The sequence below is a fragment of the Xenopus tropicalis genome, chromosome 5 (genome assembly GCF_000004195.4).
Source record: "Xenopus tropicalis strain Nigerian chromosome 5, UCB_Xtro_10.0, whole genome shotgun sequence".
Taxonomy (NCBI): Eukaryota; Metazoa; Chordata; class Amphibia; order Anura; family Pipidae; genus Xenopus; species Xenopus tropicalis.
The window spans coordinates 41889772-41913002 of record NC_030681.2 but is presented as its reverse complement, the minus strand read 5'-3'; the positions used below and the strand labels follow the sequence as shown (position 1 = coordinate 41913002).

Here is a 23231-nt window from a genome sequence, read left to right as displayed (position 1 = left end):
GTATGGCATGTCGGCGAGTCGTCCGATATCAGCAGCTTCCTGTGATATCGGTCGACTCGCCGACATGCCATACACGCACCGAATATCGTAGGAAACAAGGTTTCCTACGATAGTATCGGTGCGGGTATGGCCAGCTTCAGTCTACTAAAGAATCAAAAAAACATTAATTAAACCCTATGGGATTGTTGTGCATCCAATAAGGATTATTTATATCTTAGTTGGGATCAATTACAAGGTACTGTTTTATTATTACAGAGAAAAAGGAAATCAGTTTTAAAATTCTGAATTATTTGATTAAAATAGAGTTTATGGGAGACGTGCATTCCGTAATTTGGTGCTTTCTGGATAACGGGTTTCCGGATAAGGGATCCCATACCTGTACTAAGTAGGGGGGCACCTAAGGACAATGTTGGACAAAATGCACCATGTGCCTTAGAGTTTGAGAACTCAAAGAGCTTTATAGGAAAGCATGTGATCACTCCACCTTGGATTTTATTTTATCTCATGAAGAGCAGGAGAGAAAGGAGTGGTTACTAAGAGCAAGAAATCCAAAATCACAGTTCCATTTAACATTTTATACTTTATTTCAACAAGATATTTTAACAGAGATTTATGTACATGATGCAACTTGAGTGTGTTTATGGGATAAAATTGGATTTTTAAAAGAGGAAAATCATATGATAACAGTAGGAGTAAAATTGCAGTAAACTGACCATATTAAATATCTACACAATGGTAACACATAATTATGCTTAAATAGTTCACTTTGTTTTAAGAAATTATCATTTCACATTAATGCATTTAAAAATGTGTAAAATGTACAGCAGACTAGCAGTTTAGTTTTATATTTTTATACATGTAAGTCAAATTGATTAATGTTCAACTAAAGAAATATAATTCATCCAATACAAATCTTTTTCAGAAATATCAAAAATATATGTTGCAGGAGTCAGGGCAATATTTATTTATTTGGTTTCATTGCCTAACTTTGTCGTATACTACTCCATATAAAGTCCCTTCTAATTTGTATAAAGCCAATGAGTAACAATATATATAACATAGACCAAATTCCATCATGATGCCACCTCTGAGTGGTGAATGTTGGCAAGAGTTAACTGGGCTTGCATGGTTGGGTATGATCTTCGGGAATTGAAGAAAAGTTTGGCAAATATACCAGCTGCTACTAATACAACTGTCAGAACACAAGCCAGAATAATTGTTTCAACTGGAAAGAAAACTCCTTTATCTGAAAGAGAAGAAACCAAATAATTTTGGTTGAAACACTGTAAGATTTAACTAAAATCAAGCAGCTTTCTTAGTATGAAAAAAAAAATGCCATCTCAGACAATATATTGTATTTTCTAAGCACGTCCAACAAGGCTTTAGCCTGGGATTGTAACATGCCACACCTTTTTCCCATTGTCTCTCTACTTGCTTTTTACTGTATTATCTGTTGATACTATTCATTTTGTGGGTGTTTCTCAGAGGTCTCTGGTACAACCTGTTTTTTTTACGTGTGTTGTATTTGGCTTTGAACTTGTTGGTTCTATATTGTCATGGAATTCTTCCGTCACTTCTATTATTTTTCTGTATCTTAAAATATGATACATTTTTGAGGTTCAGTCCCCCTTATGTCATCCAACATGTGCTCAGAGCCCCCCATTCTCTCAAAACAATGTTCCAGATATCCTGAATAACAATCAGTCCCCACACTTTAATATTTTGTTAAATCACCATTTCAGCAAGAAAAGCTTTATTTTGGAAATAATGGATTCATGATGTTGCGCAATGTTCAAAACTGGAACATATATAAATTGTTTTAATAGGAATTGCAGGCTCTGCCTCCCTTGCTTGTTGAGTAACTGGGTGAGGTAGGGTGTATGAAAAAAGCATGTGTAAATTGTTACATATACATACTTGTGGCAGCAACGCCATCTTCTGATACTTTTAGTTTAATTGGCCCATAGGTAACAGTGTGAGCAGCTTGCAGTTCTCTTCTATTTCTGGCTATTCTTCTGTGGTTAGTACAGTTCTGGAAATGTGGAAAAAAGTTAATCCTTGTCACAACAGTTATTAATTTAGTGTAAAAATTAAATATACTTTTCCCTCTTTGCAAACTAGCTCAACATGATTACAGCATTTTTCTGTTGGCTGGACCATGGCTTCATTGCAAAATTGCATACTTTGTGCTCATTATATAGTTTTGTTGGTTCTTTTCCAATCTTAGAATTGGAATTCAAGCTACCCAGAGCTTAAACACATGTTAAATAAAATAATCATCCATCTACAAGGTAAAAGTTGCCCAGCACTATCTGAAACTATTTCTGAAGTATTATATGAAGAATTAGTACTGTCAATAAACTTATCTGGTGCTGCCCTAGGTACCAAACCTCAGCCCACTGCATAGACTGTTCTGTGTATGCGGAAGAGATGAGCACCCCTCTCAGCTCTGCCACAACATTTTTTAATTTTTTCAGCTTTATTGTTTAATAATAGGATCCCAAGGGCCCTCCCCTCCAAAGCTGCCACCCTTAGCCAATTCGTAGCCAATGGTAGCATTAGAGCTATGTGCTTACCGGCTTGCAAATAGTTTCAGTGTTGTGGCATATCTGAACAGCACAGTGAAGAAATACATCATTGTAGGCAAGCCCCACAAACTTAAACATCTGGATCCTGAATCTTGCTTCAGCACCAACTCCATTCATAATTATAGCCATGGTTTCGTCCAGAAATACACGTGAGCAGCTATAAGACACATGAATATATGTGTTTAGTAAATACCTCAGCAAAATATATCCAAATATAAATTATAGTATCACTCTGGTCCCAGAACTGTGATGAAATAGCTCAGGAACATTACTAGCGAGAAGATGCCAATATGTGTATAATGTGCCTCCATTTTGTACCCATAGATAGGTGGCCTCATTTATTACTACGGGCAATGTGTAAAGTGCAAGAAAGAGCTGCACTTTTAAAAATCCCATAGGAATTAATAGAAAGTGGGTGATTTTTCTAAAGTGAGCTCTAATCTCACATTTTGGAAAAAATCTGCCCCTTAGTCTAGTACTATGAGATTTGTAAGGTATAGTGAAGGTTGGTCAGCGCATCACCATCAACAGAAGAAGGACTTATATCCTTCTGTATCTTTAAATCTTTGTAACATAAAGGGCACCTTTTTCTACAAGGAGGCGTATAATTTGGCATTTGACTTTGGGATAGTTCAGTTTCCACAGTCATTGTGCGGCCACTCTGTAAGACCACATATTTTTTTGCTCTTAGCTACTAAACTGAATCTCAATAAAACATAGCACAATTGCTTACCTGTCTTGTATGAATGTGTACTGCACGGGATGAGAAGGGTCGTTGGTGGGAGTAGCCCAGCATTTCTCAAGCCTTATTATTAAATGACCTGGAATCTGAAATCAGTAAGCAGGTTCAATAAAATATATTCACTTGTGTTTTTGCTGTCATTGCTGTTTAGGTTGTCAAGCTACATAAAATAAATTATATAAATATAATATATAGTATCTTCTCTAGCTCATGTCTGCTCAAATGAAAGCTAAATATTGTCTACAAAGACTTTGTAATGGTCTACCTAAAAGTCAAACAGAGAGATATATATAACATTTATGAAAAGCTTAAAGGGCATGTAAACCATACATTTTTCCACCATGTATATAAGTTGGGTTCATCTCACCGCACCCAAACAACACCATTTGTACTGCATATATCCTCTTTGTTTGCCTAAAACAAATAGCAGCTTTCACCCAGCAGCCATTTTCCCTCTGGCATCATCTGCAACCGTAAACATCTGCACTGTAAATTTTGCGCAATGAAGAATGCAGGCTTACACAGGCAGAATTTACTTTGATAAAAAGTCCTGCTTAGATTAAGCCCTGTAGTGGTTAAGCTGAGCTCAGGACAGCTCAGGAGGTAGCAGAGTGCACACCTGGAGCAGAGTTTCTATGGCTGCTAGACTGGAGGGTGTGGTAACTTGAGTTGAGAAGAACTGAGCATGCTCAGTTAGCCAAGAGCTGAAGTCAGTTCTGAAGGCAGGGAGGCAAGTGGGTTGCCCCCCAAATGATTAAGAGGAAGCTGTAACCTTTTAACCACCGGAGTGCAGGTATTTAAAGATTTCAACGACGCTGTTAACTTCATTTTTGTGTGTGTGTGTGGGGGGGGGGGGGGGTGTTATATGTCCTCTAAAAGTTGTTAGATATATATATAAAATTGTATTTCAGTGCACACAAAATTTATCATTTCAATAAGATATATTTCCTCACAATGTGCGGTAACAAAACACCCTTGGATCTATTATATTAGAAGCCAGCTATGTTGTAGGAATCTCACATAGACACAAGAAGAACATGCGGACTACCTGGAGATAACCACTGATCCACCATGCAACCATATTGTGGTGCTCTCACACTGCCCCATCAGTGTGTCTGATACAGTAGAAGGTAAATGCTTGCTTTAAAACCATTGCCATCATCAACCATTGCCTTTATTATCAAATTTATTTCAGTATATCCATTGCACAGCATTATAAGGAACAGGATGGACCTACCATGTGAACTCTGACAAATATGTTGTCCTCAAGCTTAAGGGATGGCACTGTGGTCCACAGGTCCTCAAATTCATTATCCTTGTACAACATCATGGAGACTGAAAAGTTTCCATCTTCTGTGTTCAGTGTTATAGTTCTGTCAGATGCATAAACACAGGAATGTAGTATGTACAGAGCTCATACTAATTGCCTGTTTTGCTAAACACAGTCTGGTTATTTTAGAGCTGGCTTTTACACCATTCCTTACTGCAAATGATGCAAAACTGCACATTATCCCTAACTTACACAACTGCAATCTAAGGATGGCTCTTTTGTAGAGAACTGCAGAAATTGCTGACACTGTACATTCAGCAATGTGGGAAATAAGCGTGCTTTCCAACTCTTATGCAAGAAAAGACAATGATTGTTTTTCCCTTTTAATGATCCTGTCCCTTTAATCTACTCGCATTGGAGAACACTGACACCCCCTTCAGGATCTATTTGTTACTGCAGACTATATGTAATGCAAATTAATACAAAAACTGCTCTACCAAATCAGAGTTGATTTCTTATTCATTCATATAATTTTGTGTTGTTGAGCTACAGAAAAATGCAGTTTCTGACTTATACATAAACTAATGTTTTTACTTATTGCCCAATGATTCCATTCCACTGTGCTGTATAAATATAAAATGCACATGTACAACATACATAAACATACCTGATATCAACGCTGATTCTACTCTCTCCATTTGGCTGCTGCACCATGTAGTTAATGGGATAACGGCAAGCAAAGGTGATATTGATATAGGATCTTGTGACTATATCTGAGGAATTGCTGTGTATAGTGTTGATAAACACAATATGAGAGTCATCTGAAGCCTGAAATATTGAGATAAATTGCTATTAGTGTACAATTTGTGCTTGATTAAAGATGTCCAGACCTCTTTAACCCTGGGGAAGGGGAACTTCCATATGGTAGTTATGCCACTGTACTCAAAAGGACATTAAGGATTTTAAAGGATGCTAAACTTCTTTCTGCTATGCATTTACCCCACAATCCCACGCAATCAAAGTGCACATAGTAATCCCAGCAGAGCAAAATGGTTTGCTGGGCAGAGGGCTTTTTTTTTTTTAAATAGTATCCTATTAGTTTGAAGATATATTTCCCAGTCAATACCTGGTTGCTTAGCTAGAACATATAATTATAATATACAACTAATAGAAAAATATAAACATTGAATGAAGATTTTCTTTTAGGATAGTGCAAGTGCTGCACAGAAGTCTATGTAGGGTCCTTGCAGCTGTCACTTACTAAAACCTTAGATTGGCAGGGTGTAAACTTAAAATAGCAATTCGTCTTTGAAAGTTCACTTTGTATGTACGTAAGCATCATATACCATTTAATAGAGAAGCAAATTGTTTTAAAGGAGAAGGAAAGGTACAAAATGTTCGGCACTCCCCAGTGATTGTAATCACTTACCTTAAACCCCGGGCTGGTGCTCCTGTTAGAAGAAAACCACACCAGCCCGGGGTAGCTGCGAGAAAGCACCCCGCAGTGATTGTACCTTTCCTTTAAACACATATTGCTTCACCCAAAGGGTCTCCTGTTTTTCTGTACCATAAGGCTTAATTCAGAACTGTGCAGACAGGTGGGTGACCTGGGTCCTGGCTTTTGGCGGCCGTACTTTAGCTCAATGACGACCGCTCTAAAAAGATGGGACAGTGGCCAAACATAGAGGCTGCCCACCCTTAAGCACAGCTCTGCATTGATCCCTGAGATACAGGGGATGGAGGAGCAGGGTCATTTAGAAGTATGGGTGATGTGTTTGAGGAAGGTAACAGTGTAGGGTCCCCAGTGTGTCTAATATGGTTTTTTTTATCCTTTAAATTTCAATAGAAAGGTAAATTGTTTAAAAAAAACAAAATAGTGCAAGATATCACTGTCTAGCTCAGTGTTTTTCAACCTTCTTTGGGCAAAGGCACACTTGTTTCATGAAAAAAATCACGAGGCACACCACCATTAGAAAATGTTAAAAAATTTAACTGCCCCCCTAGTACACTGGTGCCCAGCAGCAGTGCCCCCTAGTACATTGGTGCCAAGAGCAGTGCCCCCCTAGTACATTGGTGCCCAGCAGCAGTGCCCCCTAGTACATTGGTGCCAAGAGCAGTGCCCCCCTAGTACATTGGTGCCCAGCAGCAGTGCCCCCCTAGTACATTGGTGCCAAGAGCAGTGCCCCCCTAGTACACTGGTGCCCAGCAGCAGTGCCCCCCTAGTACATTGGTGCAAAGAGCAGTGCCCCCCTAGTACATTGGTGCCCAGCAGCAGTGCCCCCCTAGTACATTGGTGCCAAGAGCAGTGCCCCCCTAGTACATTGGTGCCCAGCAGCAGTGCCCCCCAGTACATTGGTGCCAAGAGCCAGCCCCCCTAGTACATTGGTGCCCAGCAGCAGTGCCCCCATAAGTCAGTGTGCCCCGTGGCCCCCCCTAATACATTGGTGCCCAGCAGCATTTTACTCTTCGGCGGCTTCAGCAGCATCTTCCCCTCACGCGCGCCGCCTCTGCACTTCTGCCTACACGCTACCGCACACAGGCCCTTTTATAACGTTGCGCCCCGTGCGTACTGACGTCACCCGTACACACGGGGCGCAACCAATGACAGGGCCCGGATTTTTTTTTTAAAGTAAAAATTGCGGCCCTGCCTACGGCTCACCAGGCAACATCTCGAGGCACACTAGTGTGCCGCGGAACAGTGGTTGAAAAACGCTGGTCTAGCTCATATCTTAATTATATTTAAGTGAACTGCCTTTTTAATTTGCATAAGCCACATATGTCAAGGTATAATTAAAGCAAATCTGCTGCTTTTTTATTTCTCCATATTTAGCACAGGAAATAATGTACAGATAATTGTGGCCAGGGCCAGACTGGGATTCAATATCATGGAGGCCCAAGCAGCCCCTAGTTTGCCCACTAAATGGCATCTTATAGCGGACCCTCAGTCATTTGCCAGAATCTACAGATTGCCAGTCGAGCACACCTTCTGTCAAACTATGGGAAGAAATCAGAATCACCCCAGCTTAGATTCAGGTTTACCTTATAAAGAAGGCAATATATGATACATCTGTGCTCAACTTTTGCCCAATAAATAAGGTTTGCATAGAAAATATGATGTGGGGGAGGAAAAGTCCTATTATTCTTTCAGTGCTCTCTTACATAATAGTTAATAGTTAATCTCCTACCTAAAGTTCCTCATATCCATAAGATCCCAATGATGTTTCTTATTTTTATTGTCTATTTAATAAATAGGCAGGGACGCTTTAAGGTACCAGTTGGCCCAGGGCAAAGATCTCATTGGTGGGGCCTCAAAGCTATCCCAAGGTATTTGTAAACTGCCTTCAAGAAGGAGAACTTGAATATAGTAAGGCAAAAAATAAAGAAATAGTATTTGCTTACTGATGTAGGCATGAGGTCCAGTCGCACCGCCCTGGCCCAACATGTGAGCAGATAAACCGTATTTACAAATACCAGACTTTAATTTTAAAAACATTCACAAGGAACATATTTTTTTCTAAACATATAAGTAAATGTGGTTGATGCAAAGGTCTTCAACATTAAAATGAGGGGTTTGCCATTTTAGGGGATTCTATAGTCAAAGGTTAGAGCAGTTAAAAGGTTTTGGTGGGCCCTGGACAATTGCCCTTTTTGCCCATTAAAATGTCCCTGTAGGTGTGTGTATAGCCATGTGAATAGCATTTAAATGTGCACAATTTTGCACTTAGCCCTGGGTCTTGCATTCACTGTCTGAGGAAAATATTAATTTTACTCAAGCAGATTGAGCAATATTGCAGCACCCACACACATTAACACATGCAAATAAACTTATGAGGCATTCTGTGGAGCATATCTATAACCATATATGTTACAGAACCTCATTAAACTATAATAAAAAAAATAAAAGCACAGTAAATACCTATTTACAAATAGGGTACCTTTTAATTGTACAGTTATGGAACCTGTTATCCAGAATTTGGGACCTGGAGTTTTCCGGATAAGGGATCTTTCCGTAATTTGGATCTCCATAACTTAAATATTTCAACTGTAACTGGGATCAAGCTAACATGTGAGTAGAGCTGACATTTGGGGTAATGAATGATGAAGCTGATGTCACTAGCTGGACACGCTTGAATAATAGTCGGCTGTTATTTTCATATTTGCAAATCATTTTCTTATAGCCAAGCTGCTGACTATCACTCCTGTCATTCCCAGCCACTTACTCTAAATTTTCTTTTCACTGTTTATTCCGCTTTGTAATTCAGCTGGATTATAATTAATATTTGTTCCTATTAATTATAATTCCTGATGGAACAACAGAATTGTGTAATTTGTTTCTCCCATAAAGCACATGTGTTTCTCCCATAAAGCACATGTGCACCTTTGGATAATTTGTACCAACATTCTTTTAAAGCACTACATTTTAAAATTAACATATTAGTATTTTGTAGATAAAAGTTGCATGAGGTACGGTAGAACAGATATTTGGGCAGATGGATTTGTAGAGAACTACTTGCTGTGACATGGAATGGGCTTAGCTGGTAGGATGCACAGAGTGGGCAGCAGGAAAGCAGGTGAAAGGCCTTGTGCTGGGAATTGTGGATAACAAAGAAGGTGTTGGCAGGGGAGCTGATGGATGAGAGAGGGCAGCAGAGTGGACAGTGAAACCTGTTGGAAAATGTGCAGGGAATTATACATGACAGGGAAGGAGCTGATGGGAGAGAGCCTCAGATATCTTGTGTGGGGTGGTGGCAGCTCAAAAGCAATAGAGGGGACAGGGGTTGTGCATGAAAATGAAGGTAATAGAAGTATGAAAATGAAAATTTGGACTGGATAGCAAGTGAATTTACATTGAGGGATGTGAAACTTGTAGGGAAGGTGGGGGAGGGGGGCTGGCAACACATCAAAAATCACAAAAAAATGCAAAATTAAGACCAAACTATCTTGTACAAATGTATAGTATGCAACTGTAGCTAATTTATCAACACCAGGCAAGTAGGCTCCTAGGCAGTAAACCATGGGGACTAATCACATTTTTGCTGTTGTTAGCTGAAAAAGCCGCTGGACTGAATCTGAACCCTTAAATGTTCATTGTAATGATATTTATTGAATCAGATTTTACTCATTTTTAAACAGACAAATTAAGGCTCAGATTTTTTTTGGTATTTGACTGAGAGCAAAAATTATGAATTTGGGGCATCCCTACAGCACTGTCTACAACATAGTAAACGTTTGGTGAACCTCCCTTCTAAAATATATTTTAATTAATGTTATTAGAGGAATAATTTAGAACATGAATGAATGTTTCCTTCCCAATTAGAGATGCCTTTTATTTTACCATTATAGTTCCACAGTCGGTGAAATTGGTTTGAATGCTGAAAACATAAATGTCATCTTTTTCTGTGCCACGACATTCAGGGTCATTAAGGTGCAAATCTGAAATCTGAAGAAAAAGGAGAAATATGTGACAACATTGCTGTTATGTATGTATATGTTATACTGTATATACTATATATATCTACACAGAAAATATTGTGTAACCCCTTCTTGGCTGTAAAATAGCCAAAGACCAGCTAGATTGCTATAGAGCAGTGGGCCCTAACCAGTGGCTTGTGAGCAGCATGTTGCTCACCAACCCCTTGGATGTTGCTCCCAGTGACCACAATACAGATGTGTATTTTTAAATTCCTGGCTTGAAGGCACGTTTACATAGGGGCTACCATATAGCCATTAACAGCCTTTATTTGCCCCCTCCAAGGAACGTTTTAATGCTTGTGTTGCTCCCCAACTCTTTTTACATTTAAATGTCACAGGTCAAAAAGGTTGGGGATCCTTGCTATAGAGTATGGGGTACACTTGACTAAGGGGGATGGTAGTGCAACTAAAACTTACTTTGGCTGTGTGCAGACATATAAGATATAAAGGTTTTTGAAGCAAACTCAAACAGAACTGAAAGATTATGCAGTAATACTCACAATATAGATATAGTGCACCACCGTGGAGAGTAGTTGGTAAGCAATCTTTAAGTTGGAAACTCTAAGGATAATGGACCGGACAGCAGACGTGGTTTGGGGAGAAGACTATGCTTGATACCCTTGTCAATACCCTACACCAGTGCTGTCCAACTGGCGGCCCGCGACCCCCCTCTGTGTGGCTGTCCAACTGTCTGGCTGCTTTGATGACTTACCTTTGAGTAAGCTTTAAATATTATCAGTACTGAGATTAACTGGCCCCCTGCATGGTTCTCACCTTAGATTCAGGCTGTAATCCCTCTGTATTGTTTAAAAATGTAATCCCCCGTGTTTTTCACACCTTTTAATACCTGCATTGTTCAACCCCTGCAGTGTTCACACCTCAGGCTCAGGCTGTAATCACCCCCATTGTTCACTTCTTCACACCTCAGACATAGGTACTGTAGGCAGAGTATGGCACATACATCCAGCATAGGGCAGGTAGAGTATGGCACACACAGGCAGCATAGGGCAGGCAGAGTATGGCACACACAGGAAGGGTAGGGCAGGCAGAGTATGGCACACACAGTCAGGGTAGGGCAGGCAGAGTATGGCACACACAGTCAGGGTAGGGCAGGCAGAGTATGGCACACACAGGCAGGGTAGGGCAGGCAGAGTATGGCACACACAGACAGCATAGGACAGGCAGAGTGCTGCCTGTGTGTGCCATACTCTGCTTGCCCTATGCTGCTTGTGGGAGGTGAACCTGGCAGGGGTTTGTTGTGGGAGTTTGTTAGCAGTGGGATGGTCCCTAAGGTGTGTAATTATGTACTGGGGGTTGCTCTGCTATCCACAGGGGAGGAGGCATATGGAATTTAAGGGTATATCTTAATATGACATAATTCTTTCACATATGAATGATGGTTGTTATCCCCACAGTAAGGACCAAGCATTTGGGATTTTGCTGTGCTACCACCATTGTGATAAAATAGGTGTGGTTTGAAGTGGGTGTGGTTTCAAAAAGGGGAGTGGTCAAAACTGGCTTCCATTATGTCCACCATGTACGCTAGAGAAATTCCGGCCCTCTGCACCGTAGAAGTTGGACAGCACTGCCCTACACTAAGGCAGCAGAGCCTGAGAAGGAATACACTCTTGACAAGGGCAGCGTCAAATGTGTGGCCCTCTGTAATAACCCTTCCCTCTTAGCTCATTTATTTGCAACAGTATAAAATTTTCCATTATTACACATAACCCGATTTAACAATAACATATTAATGTAATTAAAAAACATATCTTAATCTCTTGATAACACAATAACAATAAGCTGCTGAAGGCTGCTTTGTGGAAGCTGTACCTGCCCCCACCGCAATCAGTTCCTTGAGGTTAAAAAAACCCCTTTTTCTAACCCCCACAGCCCCATTTACCACCAACCTATGGCTGTAATCCCTAGCCCCAGGCCTAACCTTCTGCCTGCCTCTCCTTTGTCCTCAGCTGCGACTATGGTCTTGTACCTCCCATCTCTCTTTCAACCCTCTTTTTTCTCTTTAAATAAGGGAGGGAGGGTGGGAGCTTGTTCTCTCAAAATGGCCACTTTCCCCATGCTCCTCCCCGCTTGTCTCCTTTCTTCACTCTGGCCAATCCCCGTCAGGACTACAATACCCATACTCCCCTTCACCAAACACTTTCCCTGGGCCTTTTTTCCTATCCTTGTCATGGCCCTGTACCCTCAACTCCTGCCTCGTTCCATTCCGGGGCCCCTTTCTAACCTTTGGCTCCTGAGGTCAGCACGTGAAATGCGTTGAGCTGTTTGTTTTTGCTTTTATATTGCTGTACACTGTAATTAGCCTGCATTGTGCAGGGGATTTATTTATTAAACGATTTTACACTATTTCCATTTTCCTCTATATACACTGAGGATTGAGAACTTACTGCAATCAATGATTGATTTGGTTTCCTACATGCTTCATTCTAATTATGTCTGGTGAGCATTTACATTGGACATATTGAGTGGGGGTGATACACTGCATTTTGTTCAGTCACAAGCACTTTTGGTGTTTGGTTCACAAAGCAATTTGTACGTTATACACTAGATTTTGTTTTTGTTTTTTCTAATTTTATGCGCTTCCATCAACCTGAGGCCCGTCTAAAAAGGGAGGGTTTTCCTTAAGAGGATTACACTGTTCCACAACACTGAAGACATTGTTTCAAGGATTTCCACCAAAAAGTGCTGGGTATTGGGTACTCCACCCTATAAAAAGCTATCTTACTTTCCTAGAAAGTGATATAACAAAAGATATAATGTACTTACTAAATCCTCGTTCACGGAGTCCCTGCTCCCCAGCTTCACTAGAGGTACTGGTCCCTCTAGGGCAGCACAGCTTCTAGAGCCTTGTTGATCCCAGGCTCAGTGGTACATCCACCTGGCTCAACAGATGCAGGCCAAAAAGGAAGATCCACCCCTGCTAAACACTATATTACAGTGGTCATAAGCCTTATGGGCCAATGATACAGAACATGCTAATAGCAAAATAGATACATGGGCATCTGCCCATTCACAGTGAAATAAGGTAGGAATTTAAAGCTATAAGGAATGTTAACCCTATAGGTCCCTACAATAGATTAGGAATGCTAGAAATTCATAGTTTGTAGATAAATAAGGTTTAGATTCAGTCCAAAAAGAGCAGATTTATTAACCTATTAGTGTTCAGGCAACTGATTAGTGTGTGAGTCAGTTCTGCCCCTATGGATTTGGCAAATTAAAATATTGTAGAATATTTTGGGAATTTGCAAAAATCCAAAGCAGCTTCAGGGGGATTTGACTACACATAGTATGCCAGTTCAGGTATCTTATGTGCCTCATATTAAACTATTATAGATGTTTGTAGATCTCGCAAAGAAAGGATTAATCCAAAATTCTTGATCACTATCAGTAGTTCTAGAAGTCACAAGTTTTTTGAAAAGTCAAATGATTGTTTCTACTTACAAAAATTGGAGGGTTCTTTGATAGAAAAAATCCACTTGGAATTTCCACCTCTATCAAATCCTTGGTACAAATGACAGTCTCATTGAGCTCTGCGGAAAGAAAGCATCTGTTTAAAGTCACTTGTCATTAAAAATCTTCTCCAGCAGTCCGGTTTACCCTAGCAACCACACAGTAGTGCAGTTGTGCCTCACAGAGTAGCAGTTTTTTGGCTACTGGGGTCAGTGACCCCCTTCTGAATGCAGGAAAGAGGTACAACACAAAGACAAATAATTCGAATACGGTAGAACCCCTATTTTACGTTTTCCAGTGGACCTGAAAAAATGGTGCAAAGTCTGGGAAAATGTCAAATTAGGAAAATGCATTATATATTGAAGGGATCACAAAAATACAAATGAGGGAAAATGTAAAAACAATGGTAGATAAAATTGAGGTTTTACTGTATTTTATACCTTACTGTAGGTGAAGTATAATGGAATATATAGAATATTACAGCTTCTGTCCTGAGAATGGCTGTTGTCATAAAATACATAGATATTCAGGAGTAGAGTGCACATATTATAAGTAAACCAGTATTTTTTTAATTTAATATTTGGGAAACAATATGTACCAATTTGTTATTACAAGGATATTCTAACTTGATATTTTTCTTGTAAGGACACTCTTCATTCACATGAATATTTTTTTTTCATGGTGATATTTTACATGTGTGGGAGATATTGGACTTTAATGGACTTGATTATGAAGTACAGATTAGACACTATTCATTTTCACATGAATCACACACTAGTACTGGATGCTGCATTTTACAGGGGCTGCTGGGAGTTGTGTCTCACATTGGGAGGTGGGTTTTTTTTTTTTTTGTTCCACATCCCTTAGGCTTTTTTAAGGCTGTTTGTTACATAATATGCAGGCGTGATAAAAGGTGAAGCCTGAAATGTCACCTGATTTGTGGTACAAATAAACCACTTTTTCTTTCTTTTTTGCTCAGCTCTATAGTACAAAGCAAAGGTAGAATAATTTTTTTTTTGGAAAACCTATGCAAAATGGAGTCCTCTGCCAGCAGGAGACAATTCAGCCTATATAAGCCATACAGCCTAGCCATCCCCTCGGCCCACTGTGCAGTATAATTGTATCTCCTACTAACACAGATCACAAAGCTTAGTTACAGTTCCAGTTTCTGGCCTTCCAGCTCTATTATATAACTGTAACCAATATTCAGTCTGTTTGTTTTTGTAATAAAGTAATACTTTTTTTTGTCTATTTACAAGCCCATTTGTGGCTTTGTGAGGGCCTGATACAAGTTTTGGTCTGATCCACCTCTTCAAGCTTTGCGTCTGCGGCATGTGGACCTAGATCCCACCTCTCTACTGATTAGCTGTATTTGTTTTTAGGTTTTATGCATATTGTATGTATTTTATTTTGGTGCTTTTGGTGTAGGGTCTAAATAATGCAATTAATGTACAATTTGCTTGAAGCAAGTTAGTTGCAGCCATAAACACAACCTCCTAGGGGCAAACCCTGGAAATAGCACTGGTTCCAGGCTGGCTTTCATTCCTGGGTTCCGAAGCATTCTTGCACACTATTCATACAAGCAGCCTAAGAGGGTGCAGCTAACACCAGGGGCTGGTATTACCAGAAATATGCTTGCTGGTAAATTTGTAATACTTTTTTCACTTCCCACCTAGTCTTACTCCCCATCCAACTCAATCTCTGCTGCTGCCACATCCAGTTCTCAGTCTCCACTCTGTCCCTGCGTATATGATGTCGTCACCCTGCCCCTGTGACATCAGCAATGAGGCAAACTTAGCAGTGATTTTTTTCTGATAATGTCAAAGTGATCAAAATGCCCCAGTTGCCTTTAGACTGAAGGCTGCAGTATAGTGTATATATTACATATTGCACACTATATTAAGTCATTGATTAAAAAAAATAAACTTTGCTCACTGGCAGCGGAAACCTGTTCTTCTTTATTTGAATTTTGAACTCTTTATGGTCACACATCATGTTAGAATTAGAAGGGAATTTACACTTCCATGTCTGCCATATTTACAACGTGATCAAATTTGTTGCGTAATAAAACTGAGTTTTTTATGTTTAATTTTTAATCATGGTGTGGGCCAAAATGTTTATATCCCAGGACAACTGGCCCTCTAAAAATGGGGTGGTTTCATTAGAGCAAGTATTTATAATCCTGTTTAATCTTATTTCACCAGCTTTAAAATGTCTGCAGTGCGATCTACTGTGCTAATAGGGGGTCATGTTTCATATAATAGTGTACACTGAAGGTTTAGTGGTACGAGAAAGTTTATCAGCATGTTATTAAATGGGGAACTGATCTTACTCTGGGTTTTTTTTGTATTTTTTCCAGATCAGGTTCAGTCTAACACACCCCATTAACGGAGCCCTATTTCTAAGAACAGAGCTGCATGCACTGCACTTGTTCTCATATTATAAATATTTGGTCGGGAATCTTTGCTCACATTAAAACCAATGCACACCATAACACCTCCCATTTTTAACACAAGAAAACATTTTTATTGCATTTTTCTGTAGAAGCTTCTTTTGTTTAGTTTTGTTACCCAGGGAACTTTTGCTTGTATAGAGACCTTCACACGGGCAATGATATGCTAAGTGCAAATGTTTTTCATTTCTGTCCCCTTTCACACTGGCATGTACGTGTTAGTTTTCATTTGTAATTTGTTATTGGATGTTTTAGTGTTGTTTGTGATGAGTGACCTTAACTTGCTCTTTTGTCCCCATACAGTAGTGCAGTTTTATAGGCCAAATACTTAACACACTGTTACTGGCTTCAAGATATGAGCAGGCTGTGGGGTCCTATGTGGGTGATGTGTATTTGGAAGTTTTAGTTGACACTTAAAACTCTTTTTCTTCCTTGATCCAATTCTCCTGGATTAGAAGCCCGCTGCTGATAAATACTGGATAGGAGGCTTATGGTGGGCTTCTGGGAAGTTCCAGACTTATATTAGACACATTTTTCTGGTAACAACTCTATACCTCCCAACATTTTGAAAATGGAAAGAGGGACAAAAAGAAATGGTGCACCCGTTTTTGCGACCACACCCCCTAAATTTGGCAGGTTATTTAAAGTTTGAACACATTTCTGGGGTTTTAGGGTCTTGATTTAAGCTGAAATTGCCCTTTAGGCTAATGTCAGACGAGGCGTCTGGAGTATATTTTCGGCAAGTGGAAAACTGCTTGCCGAAAATTTCGCCATCCACCTCCTACCTGTGCCTGCACCCGAATGAATGAGATACACTCCTGTGCAGGCACATGTAGCCAATATACTCATAAAAAGGCAAGAGAATGCAAAGTCTTGCGTTTTTATGCATATTTCGGTGACATGTGCCTGCACCGGAGCGTTTCTTATTCATTCAGGTGCAGGCACAGATAGGACGTGGATGGCACTATTTTTGGCAAGCGCTTTTCCGCTTGCCGAAAATATACGCCAGACACCTTGTCTGACATTAGCCTTAGCTGCAAGTCTCAGTTCCCCCAAGAGACCTGTTTAGGCTGATGCCACACCAGGCGTAGGGCTGATTTTGCATTCTCTCTCGTTTTCGTGCGTATATCGGCTACATGTGCCTGCACCCGAGCATATCCCATTCATTCGGGTGCAGGCACAAGTAGCAGGCGTAGGGCTGAATTTTCAAATTTTCGAATTTTCGCTTGCCGAAAAAATCAGCCCTACGCCTGGTGTGGCATCAGCCTTAGCTTATTAGTTACAATTGTATCTCACTGCAGGTGTGGCTTGTTAAGTTTTTCTGGGCTCTCTGCCAAAAGCCCGCAAATATAATTAAATGTGAGAAACAATGTTTCTAAGTGCAGGTGATGCTCTTTAAGATTTCTGGGCTCTCTGCCAAAAGCTACTTTCTAATTAAATTTGTATCTTTTTTAGCTTCAGTGCAGGAGACCAAAGGGAAATGAGGGACTTTTCAGTAAGAATCTGGGACTGCGGGTTGAGCTGTCAAAAAATGGACAGTCCCGCGAAAATCTGGACAGTTGGGAGGTATGCAACTCCAATGTGAGAATCATTTATCAAACCAGGGGAAATGCCTCTTTATGTTGCACAAGGGCACACGTTCACAGCTGTGTCAGTGTCATTATCTAGTCTGTGGGATTGGTTATAAGCCTTTAGGAACATGGTGTATTGATGAACTTGTGCAGATGAAATGTGCATATGCACGGGTTAAAACTGAGATCCTGCAATCCTGTATTACTTGATATTTTATTGTTTTAATCATTCACTCCAAAAATTTAGGGAGAATGTTTCATACTGTTAAGCTGGCCATACATGCACCGATAATATCGTACGAAACCTCGTTTCGTACGATATTCGGTGCGTGTATGGCAAGTCGGCGAGACGATCGATATCGCAGGAGGCTGCTGATATCGGACGACTCGCCGATTGGCCAGGTTAAAAGATTTTGATCGGGTGCCATAGAAGGCACCTGAGCAAAATCTGCCGTTGGGGCTGAATCGGCAGAAGGAGGTAGAAATCCTATTGTTTCTACCTCCTTATCTGCCGTTTCAGCCCTGAGCGTTAGTGGCGGATTTGACGATCTTTCGTGCGACCGATGGTTCGCAATTCACCACGTGTGTGGCCACCTTTATCCTGGGCCTCCCAGGGTATTCCTAAACTCTAAACAGCCAGTTAATTAGTGAGAACAAGCATATGATTGGTTACTGTCAAGACTGGGTCTTGGCCTTGGTTTTTTAATTACAAGTAAGGGACCCGTTATCCAGAATGCTTGGGACCTGGGGCTATCTGGATAAGGGATCTTTAAGTAATTTAGATCTCCATAGCTAATATAGACTAAAAATCATTTAAACATTAAATAAACCCAATAGAATTGTTTTTCCTCCAATGAGGATTAATTATATCAAGTACAAGGTTCTGTTTTATTATTTATTAATGTGCAGTCTATGGGACATTACCTTCCCGTAATTCAGGGGTTTCTGGATAATGGATTTCCAGATAACAGGTCCAATACCTGTACACAGTGATTGTCTATGGCATCTTGCAGGAGCCCTTTTGTCATTTGCCAGAATCCACTGATTGCCAGTCCAGGTCTGCCCACGTATTGTGAGCACTTTAAATGAAATTCAGCTAGCTGCCTAGTGTGACCAGAGGGCACCAATGTTAGGTAATCATGAGTTATTTTTTATTTTTAGTGGATTTAAACAAAATAGGGTGCCTACGTGGCTTTCATGGCAGAATGAGTGATATATTTTGAGGAGTACAAGAAACATGTGTCTTGTATTATCTTAACAATATTCTTTTATTTACTTGCATCATGTAAATAACTGTTTATGAATGTAGGGAAAAAAGCAACTATTTAAACAAACTGGATTCAAATATACATGCAATTACCCACGCATTTATTTTTGTCTCAATTATTTGAGTAATTTAAAAAATAAAAAGTACACTGAAAATGGTACGTATTTTTTACTCTCACTGTCAGTAATAGCTAAAGTGCGGCAGCTATGCACCATGATACATGCCAACGCCATAGCAATGGAATAGCACATCATTTCCTGGCATTGCTGCCTTTGCTTTCCCAAAAACAATGCGCTTACAACCTATACCAAGCTTTTCATGAGGCCAACATGCTCTCAGAACAGTTTCTCAATCTTCCTGAAAACAAAGCAGACTTTTACAGGAGGGGAAACAATACATGTTGTAGTTAACTGCCCTTCATTGTGCACAAAGCTACTGCAGCAGCTGCAAAACCATGTTTAATAGGGCAATAAAATGAATCTAAAGGAAACCATGCATTTCTGATATGCCCTTTGGTTCAGATTTATTATCATCCAACTGTACGTAGATTATCTACAAGTAAATAAACCCCCCAGTACAGCTGTTTTCTGTCCCCTCATGCTTGGCGACTGTTGAGCATTGAACATACACAGGCAAAAGGTACAAATAAAACAGATGCAAACTGGTGCAGATTACATTACATGGGCTCTGTCCTTAAGACATTTATATATTGTATTAAGCTTTGCTAGGGTTTAAGCACAAAATAAGTATAGGCAGCAAGCTCATACACAGATCATTAAGCAGGTAACTTCAAATAATACTCAGCTACTTAACAGGTTGCTTATTGCTGGAGCATTAAAAACCATTAACTCTATACCTGTGTTTTTATAGGACCAGTCCTGGCTGTAATAAAATGTTGGTGTCTAATAATACAAATAGATCATTTTTCTAACATACAGTCTGGTTATACAGATATGGGATCCCTTATCAAAAAACCCACTATCCACAAATTTCCGAATTATGGAAATGCCATCTCCCATAGACTCCATTGTAAGCAAATAATTCTAATTTTTAAAAATGATTTCCTTTTTCTTTGTAATAATAGAACTGTACCTTTTACTTGATCCCAACTAAGATATAATTAATCCTTATTGGAGGCAAAACAATCCTACTGGGTTTATTCAATATTTAAATAATTTTTTAGCAGACTTTTTTTATTAAGATCCAAATTACGGAAAGATCCCTTATCCGGAAAACCCCAAGTCCCATGCATTCTGGATAGCAGGTCCCATACCTGTACTACAGTAAAAAATATTCTTCTAATTGATTTAGTCTTATACTCTTCTGTTGTAGGAACTTAAGGCTAGAAATGGTAAAATGTTAATTACATAATATTGTCCCCTTGTCTGTTATAGAATATTATGGAATGCAGTTATATTCTTTTTATGTTCAATGTAGCACATGGAAAGTACCTGATAACATTAAGAAAAAACAACTATATGTGTTTCTGCTATAATTACTTGAAGTAAAAAAATCTACGTATTACAGGTATAGGACCTGTTATCCAGAATCCTTGGTACCTAAAGTTCTCTGGATAAAGGGTCTTTCTATAATTTGGATCACTATACTTTCAGTCTACTAAAAGATGATATAAACATAAATAATAAAATAAAACTCAATAGGAATGTTTTGCTCCCAAAGAGGATTAATTAAAATGTATATCTTACTTGGGATCAATTACATGGAATTGTTGTATTATTACATTTTTAAAAATGTGAATTTGTTTAATTAGAATGAAGTTTATGGGCGTTATCCCATAATTTCTGGATAATTGGTTTCCAAATAGCAGATCCCATATCTGTATTCTTATCATTCAAAAAAAAATGTCTGCTAGATTCAATGCAGGATTTCAGAAGGTCATAAAAACTGTTTTGTTTTAATTCTCATAAGTTTGCATAACAAACTCAAACATCCATTAGTACAACAATATGCATTAAAATGTAAATTATTGCAGTATATTTTCTAATTACTGAAGAAGTAGATATTGACATTGGTTTGAGATTTTCTATTCATTTGAAAAGCAGAATGCTTTTTCTTCCCCCCTCACAATAACCCTAAACTCATCATTCATTATAGAAGTTTATGAATATATAACAGCCTTACAAATGCCTTCTCGGCATTACAGTACTAAACATTCTGAATGATAGTCATGAGTTGGAAAACATTACTTATATGTCTGTCTATGAGGTATAAATATAGGTATCCCATAGGCTTTTTTACTGATATATTTCTGTTCTTTCTATATTCTCCTTCATTTCTTTCCCTCAAATGAAAGAAATGAGGGAGAATGAAAAGGAGAAGAATATTAATATGAATGCCTATGGGATACTTTCTTAAGACAGTTTACGATAATAGGATTTTGGTTGAAAAACCATGTTGCCCTAATTTTTTATTGTTATATTTTCCATTTGACTTACCTTCTCCAATATCAGTATCTGCTGCAGTCAGGCACACCAAAAGTAAAGCAGTTTGGATAAAAGGAATCAACATCTTGAAATAAGGTAGCATTACAGGAGACTCTGTAAAAAGTGATGTTGATTCACCAAGCCTCAGAAGCCCTCTGGCCTCCCTAACTTCTCGAAGTGGCTGTGAATGTGATAAAATAATCAGGGGCTTAAAGCAATCCTTTCTCTGCGTCTTTACTATTTCTTTATTTTATCACCTTTACAGGGATGAGTGCCTCTTACTGAGAAATGGAACAATTTATTTGTCATCCAACAATAGGATTCCCTGAATTCATCAAGACCATTAGTGGAAACCAGGACAACACACACAAAACTTTTCACATTTCCCTTTTAAGACCAAATTGCTCAACAAAGAAAGCACAAAACAACACATTTTTCTTGCACTGTAGTAGCAGTGGGACAAGATTTTATTTATTGCCTTGGAGTGTGGACCCCTTTTAAAGCCCCACTTCATTGATGCTTTTTAAGTTTTTTAGTGTTTGTCCGGTCACCTATGAGCAGTGGGCATAAACATTTTTTTTCCAGGAAACTATAAATACCAAAAGTTCAACACTTATGTCTGTGCTTTAAAGGAGATGGAAAGTTGTGTTTTAGTTTTAAGTCAGTTAGCTACAAAATGATAATGTTACTGTTTTTAGTAAACCTCATTTAGCATTTATGGCCCTAAATAATGACAAAAGAAGAGTTTTTTTTTGTTTTTAAAGAGTTCAACAAAAATGATTCAACTTTAAGTAGCAAAAGTATTCAAGGAAATTAATTAAAGAAACAGATTGACTGAGAGGGTTACGTTTTACTTTAGTTTTTTTGTGTAAAGGGGAAAAACCTTGTTAGCTGAGCTTGTTAGTTGAGGCTGTCTTAAATAATAAAAAGTTTGGCAGCTTTTAGGTGGCGGGACTTTGTCTTTCTTTAGAAAGCCTGCTTGGGAAAAAATACTTCAACCAACAAGGTTTTTTTCCCCCTGAAACCCTCCTTAACTCATGCAGGGTTTCCTTTATGATTGCTTAAGCCAAATGGCTCAAGCAAATATAAATCTGGCCCATACATCCGATACTGATAATTATAATACTCAAGCATACCAGATTTGTTTCAGAATGTGTCACTGTCGCACCAACATCCAGATCATAGTTTGATGATTTTTTAGATAACTATGACATGACATGATTTATATGACTTTTTATATCACTTTTATGACTTCTTTGACTTTTATGACTTCTGTAACATCTATGACTTCTTATATGCCTTCTATTGCATCTTATACAACATCCATGACTTTTTATGTGATCTATATGTCTTTTTATATCACTTATATTACTTTTTTATAACTTCTGTGACATCTATGACTTTTTTCACTTCTATGACTTCATATATGATTTTTATGACTATTTATATGACCATACAGAGAAAGGTTAGCTTGTTTGGTGAGGTTCCCAAGCAAGCAGATCTTCTCCTAATATTAACACTGATATTGGGCTAATTTGACCACCAATGCCAGGCATAGGTGCTGTTGGATCAGGGGCCGCATCAATGAGCCAATGCAGTTGCCGATCTGACGGAAAATCAATACACGGACAGATAAACTGCTGAATCGGTCTGAAGGACTTATGTGACTTCTTATATGACTTTTACGACTTAAATGACATTTATTACTTCTTATATGACTTATGTGCCTTATTACTTCTTTCACTTTTATGATTTCTTGTATGACTCCTATGATTTATTTGACTTTTTCTATGATTTATATGACATTTTATATGACTTTTTGTATGACTTCCTATATAACTTCTATGACATCTATGACTTCTTATGACTTATATGACTTCTTATATGACTTCTATTACATGTCCGTAGGGAAAACTCACCCACTCTCTTTAAGAAAAAACTCAGCTGTTACCTTCTG

The 23231-nt window shown here is 38.9% G+C and overlaps 1 protein-coding gene across 1 annotated transcript; it reads right to left on the bottom strand.

The window, feature by feature from the left end:
- Positions 1–560: 560 nt before the first annotated feature.
- LOC100490646 (alpha-tectorin) lies at positions 561–21459 on the bottom strand. The gene is made up of 9 exons (XM_012963802.3): positions 21287–21459; positions 13532–13620; positions 9936–10040; positions 5268–5428; positions 4568–4703; positions 3322–3416; positions 2577–2745; positions 1918–2032; positions 561–1246 (listed from the first exon to the last, which is right to left on the bottom strand). Exons 1-9 carry the CDS (start codon positions 21375–21377, stop codon positions 1074–1076), a joined length of 1134 nt encoding a protein of 377 aa, XP_012819256.1. The 5' UTR covers positions 21378–21459; the 3' UTR covers positions 561–1073.
- Positions 21460–23231: the final 1772 nt, after the last annotated feature.